This window comes from Zalophus californianus, chromosome 6, assembly GCF_009762305.2.
Source record: "Zalophus californianus isolate mZalCal1 chromosome 6, mZalCal1.pri.v2, whole genome shotgun sequence".
NCBI classification, from domain to species: domain Eukaryota; kingdom Metazoa; phylum Chordata; class Mammalia; order Carnivora; family Otariidae; genus Zalophus; species Zalophus californianus.
The window spans coordinates 107,384,227-107,390,084 of record NC_045600.1 but is presented as its reverse complement, the minus strand read 5'-3'; the positions used below and the strand labels follow the sequence as shown (position 1 = coordinate 107,390,084).

General features: G+C 39.5%; 1 protein-coding gene across 1 annotated transcript; it reads right to left on the bottom strand.

Annotated features, from left to right (window-relative positions):
• Positions 1 to 649: 649 nt before the first annotated feature.
• C6H15orf61 (chromosome 6 C15orf61 homolog) lies at positions 650 to 5,818 on the bottom strand. Its single transcript, XM_027571019.1, has 2 exons — positions 5,413 to 5,818; positions 650 to 872 (listed from the first exon to the last, which is right to left on the bottom strand). Exons 1-2 carry the CDS (start codon positions 5,756 to 5,758, stop codon positions 745 to 747), a joined length of 474 nt encoding a protein of 157 aa, XP_027426820.1. The 5' UTR covers positions 5,759 to 5,818; the 3' UTR covers positions 650 to 744.
• Positions 5,819 to 5,858: the final 40 nt, after the last annotated feature.

The following is a 5,858-nucleotide window of genomic DNA, read 5'->3' as shown; positions in this document are numbered from 1 at the left end:
TATGTACCATTTCAGCTAATTGCTTTTATAAACAGTCACCAAATTTATTCTTCTGGGTCTTTCTAGATCTTAATTGTTCTTACAGCTTTATCAGCATGCTATTTTAACTTTTAGTAAGTCTTAATTTCATTCGTCTTGCTACATTTACGTTAACCAGAGTCATTATTTTTTTAAGAAAGTAGTATGGTATTGGATGTTTAGGCAATAAGAAGTTTCAACATTACATCTAGACCTCTCATCTAGGTAAATGGCACAAGGGCTTTAAGACATTCCCATTGAAAATCCTGGCAGCTGAATAGTTTAGATTTCAGATTACAATTAGAATCCATCAGTTTTGGAATTGCCAATGGTATTATCTCCACATATATCCTAAAATCCTCTACTTCTTTTTCCAGTGTCCTATAAAAGATCCATTTTCTCCTCAAAGAATCAACTTGAATTGTTAATACCTAACTGCAGAATATATGTTATAATAATTTTTTATCTGTAATTTAACCCAATTCTAGGAAAAAAATTGGTATATGCTTCATGCATCTGCAGTTCCCATTGGCTAAACCGAGCACGCAATATATAACAATGTATGAAAAGCTTTGCCTCTTGAGGGCAATGATTCATCTTAAAGAACCCGACACCAGAGAAAGAAAAAGGTGTTTACAAAAGTTTTATTTTAAAGGGTCAAAAATAAACATTGCATATACACACAAGAGAAAATCCACTGATATTTATGTTCTCCAATGCACACCTTCAATACCTGGCACCTTCATCTTCTTTATTTAGAAAATAAATTGTTATTGGTCCATAACTGGTATGTACAGTCTCTGTGACTCTAGCAAATAACCAGGAGCCAAGTCCATATAATAAGGTTGGAATACCTAGAAAACAAATGAATATGTTATTAATGAACATCAATGCTTATTAATTAATCATGCATCCATGTATTTGTCATGGTACAAATCACAGAGCACTCTTCTGCAATGTCAACAAATTGTAAAGTTATGAAAATATAAAGATATGAGTACAGACTGATTCTAATTAGCTAAGAGCTCAATTTCATCAGTTTGTGGAATATGGAAACAACTGTGTGAGCCTAGAGATTTTTAAAACTATAGATAAAGCTGGTTTAAGTTTTAATTCAAAGCACTTTAAGCACTAATTTGTCACTTCCAAGTAATTATGAATTTTTTTTGAAAGATTTTATTTATTAATTTGACAGACAGAGACAGCGAGAGAGGGAACACAAGCAGGGGGACGGAGTGGGAGAAGCAGGCTTCCTGCTGAGCAGGGAGCCCGATGCGGGGCTCAATCCCAGGACCCTGAGATCATGACCTGAGCTGAAGGCAGACGCTTAACGACTGAGCCACCCAGGTGCCCCAATTATCAAGTAATTCTATATACTTTTCACAAATAAGCAAATAGAATATTCATTAATTTAGTTGTAGATGCTCTGGATTGGTGGCTTTAAGCTCAAATTACTAGGTCAACTTTACTGTGCTTTATGTCAAACAGTAACACTGATGGCTAAAGTAATTTTTTGTACAACTTAAAAGAAACTGGGTCAAATAGCTGTCTTCGAAACCTAAGGTAAACCCTAATTCTAAGGAAGATTTTAGTATAACAGGTATGAGAAATATTCCCATGAGTATTTTTACAACTGATTTGAAAACAATCTTTTTTCAACCTATTTGAAATAGGTATACAGTAGGTTCCAACAACATGTTTCTTCTTTGGAATACTTCCATTTGATAAGATTTTGCTGTTATAGTTGAGATTAGTTGCCATTTGCGATACAGGAAACTAAACATATACTAACCAGAGATAATGGATTAAGTACTCATGCATATGACACTATCTTGGATACAAAATAAACTTTCACAGCTCCTATCTCTTTTAAGGCAACTATTTAAAATCAATGACTATTAACATACTAAAAACATGTATAAAACCACAGGCATATGAATCAATAACAAATGTATACTCTATACAAGTATTAATTTTATTGTTCTTGTGTAGGAGTTGGACAGAAAAATGACAATTTAAAAGAAGAGCTGTACATTTGGAAAATTCCTCTTTCTAGTTAATAGGGAGATCACATGCTCAGGACTGATCCTATTGCTAGATTTTTTTATTTTTCTGCAAGAAATATTTGCTGTATTATGCTCGTTTTGAGTGTGTAAGTGCATTGGACTACTTTGTGCTTTTTCCCTGAAGCTGCATTCCAACCACTGTGATGCCAGAGATTAATCAAAAGAAGCGTCACTAGCTGGCAATGAGAACAGGCAAAAATGCCCATTCAGGCTGGCACCCTCTATTTTTAGGAATATACTGGGTCACAGTTTGTCACCATCACAGGGTTCCCTGGAACTCTCATGAAATCTTTGACAGTATATTTGCCTTCTTTCCCTTGGTAATACCCCAAAGAATCTCTAAATGCTTCAAGGGAATGTCACAAAAAAAGCCACAAAAACTAGCATCATAAAGCTACTTATCAAAAAGAAAAAAAAGTAAAGGGAGTATGGGTAGGGAAGTAGACAAGAAAACAGGCAGAAGTGAGTGAAGAGTAGAGGGAGAAGTTGAAATAAAAAATAAATTTAAAATACAGTATCACAACTTGAAAGCTGAAAATCAATGGAAGAACAAAATAGGTTCTAGAAACAATTATTAATTTTCTAAATATATTGACAGTAAAATATATAAAATATGCCTTTTTAAAAAATAAAATATGCCTTTTAAACCAATGCTAAGGATATAAATTTAAGGAATGGCTGGTGAAACTGAAATCTTGTTTTACAGTACTTATCAGTTTTCAGTTAAAATATTGGCATGTTTTAAAAACCACACAAATCAATGGTCAATAGTTTTTCAGCTAAAATGGGAGAACTGACCAAAGATTACTAGCTTATAATAACTACATTATCACTTTTAAGAAAGAGCTAGGAACCACTATCAGTAATGCTGTTTGATAGGGGATTGTGCTGTGATACACGAGTCAGAAATTCTCTATTTCTTTTTTCCTGCAGTCTACTTAATGTAGTCAGGCTAAAATGAGATTTGCTACTTAAACAATTTAAACATAAAAAAATAATTTTCTTTATCTATAGCACATATGCTATAAAGTCTGTAAAATTCCATGAGAAATTATTTTTTTCCCAGACTGAAACATAACATCAAAATGAACATGAACGTCAGTTCTTTGCATAATAATTCATTTTGAGTCAGCTGAACAGTAGGTAAACCACTGTCAAATTAAGCACTTAAAAAAAATTAGAACTTCTTAGCAAGTCTCCGATTACCCATTCATTCCAATGGTAAGTTGCTTTTCTTAAATCTCAATCTATTTCCCAGCAGGATACCCAGACTGATAAAACCATCAGTAAAATGTCAGCTTCCATTGAAGGGAAGGCAGAGGAGAAAGGGAGGGAACAAACGGTAAAAGAGAAATCTTTATTATTTACAAAATGGAAAAATGAATTACTCTGATAATTACTAATTTAGAAGGGAATAAGAGGAATAAAATCCTAAGTATTTTTATTAATAGAATAGGTATTTGATGATCCAGAGGGGGCATCACAGAACCGGAAAGAATCTATTATCTAATTCCCTACCTTAAGACAAAAATATAAAATAAACATTACCAAATTGGTGAATACACTGCTCTTTAAAAAGTCCAGAAAAAAATTCCCTTTACCAGTAAAAGCCAATTCGTATTAAAGCATGCATGAGCAGAAACTCTTCCCTTTTGTTTAACTTAAAACTCTTATTCCTGTTTGGGCAGGATTTTTAGAATTTCCAAAGACCATTAAATCACTCTTCAGCCTTCTCTTCCACATAGAAAAACAACTGTTGTTTCTTTCCTCAAAATGTTTCACTTCTTTGTGTGAGCATGTTCTGGGTATTCTACTTTTCTTTGGATTTCTTTGCATGTATATTTAAAAGAGAAGCCCCTAATCATTAAGGTGTTCTTAAAGTGTTAAGTTTCAAATGAAAACTTTCTTTAAAAGGCATTTGGCTCATGGTTTACCTATCATCCACCAATTATACTTTTCCTAACCTGTTACGCTTTACATTTGGGATGAAAGACTGATTCTAAAAATGCTAAAATAAACTTCTTCCTGAACCTATTCATCATTCCAGTCTTTAGAATCCAATTTTCCAAGTGAGCTTACCCTTCAACTTCAACCTCAAAATTAGAGGGTATGCTCTATGTAGTCCATCAGCCAAATAGACAAATTTTTAAAGAATTACACATTGCTAAATAATTATCTTCTCCTTGGGTGGACTGAACCCACGATAGTCCCAGTAGACCAATGGCTCAAAAATCCCATGACTGACGTATGTGAGTTACTATAAGCAAAAATACATAAATACCATATTTAAATTAATAAGCCATCAGATTATATAATACCAGTGCAGGTGCACAGGGGTTTAGCTTTAACTCTAAAAAACTGGTTGGGTAACATGGTCCAGCTCCCACGTCTAGATTTTGAATTGCTAAAATCTGGATCAATGTGATATTACCTATTAAAAGGTTCAAAACATCTTGAGGCCTCTCGATTAAGATACAAACGATATACCCACGTCAATGTTCATGCCTCTTCCCTCATCAGCCAAAGAAAATAAGCATCCAGCAAGAGTAAATTCTCTCCGAATTAGAATATTCCCATGAAAACACAGAAATATTAAAGAGGCAGAATATTTTGGTACCTTTTAGGCCTAGCACCTTAGAAAGCTGATATGACCGGTGAAAACCTTCAGTGCTTTTAGGAAAACGCACTTGCTGGGATTTCATATAAAGAAAACAATGAAACTCAGAAAGTAGTTCCAGTTATAATACTGAATGCACCCAAGAAAATGACGGTCATGGGAACGAATCCTGCCATGCAGTAAGACATCTCTTAACTTCAGAGCCACTGTGCAGTGGGATCGTTTCCTTACACCCTCATTCTTACTGCCCACTGTAGGGGTCCTCCCAGTCAAGAGCTGCGGCAGGTGAGGGTGGAATGAATGTCTCCTCCCCAAGGGTGACGCAGTGTGGTCCCTGGATATAGGTCTGGGATAAAGCCCGACTTTTCTGGGAATGACTCAGTGCAACTACTCAGCCCCGACAAGCACGTACGGGGAGCGACTGGGGTGGGTGGGGGGAATCCAAAATACCAGGGCCAAGGCCAGTCCTAAAACGCCGCAGAGTGGGTTAGACGCCGAGGCAGGGTCTGGGAAACCCAACAGCGCGGGCCCAAGCGTGGCGAGCGCGTGCGCCCAGGCGAGCCTGCGCTGGGCCGAGGCGGGGCTCCCCGGCGCTGTCGTGGCCTGACCTTGGGACCGGGGTCTCGGCGTCTGAGCGACGTTTGTCAGCGTGCTTTGCAAACAGTGATCCCATTCTCAGCGGGACGTGCTTCACCGGCCCGGGCCACTCACCCAGGTTGACGACCTTGAGCGCCGTGAAGAACCGGTCCTGCCCGGCCAGGTCCTGCCAGGGGGCCTTGGAGCAGTGGTACTTGATGTAGGGGAAGCAGCCGGTACGCAGGACGTGGTAGTTGGCGTCCTCCACGGGCCAGTTGAAGTGCGAGAGGCCGAACTGGTCGTTGCGGACGGCGCTGTAGGGCACGCAGAAGGAGGTCCAGTGCGGCAGGCGCCGCTGCAGCAGGTGCCGCGTCAGCACCTCCGAGGAGCGGGGCTTCGGGCGGGAGGCGGCGCCCGAGGCCCAGGGCCGGCACAGCAGCAGCCGGAGGGCGGCCTCGTGGGCCCTCCGCAGGGGTTCCATAGCCGGCCTCGCTCGCGTCCCCGCCCCTCGGCGGCCGTAGGGCGCGCGCCGCTGGGGGCGGGGCCGCCGGAGCGCGCGCGCGCCGCCCGCGCCCCGGGGC

Coding starts and splice junctions, on each gene's coding strand:
- C6H15orf61 (XM_027571019.1), bottom strand. CDS start 5,758: ATGGAACCCCTGCGGAGGGCCCACGAGGCCGCCCTCCGGCTGCTGCTG. Junction 873..5,412: donor GCTCAAGGTCGTCAACCTGG/GTGAGTGGCCCG, acceptor TTTGTTTTCTAG/GTATTCCAACCTTATTATAT.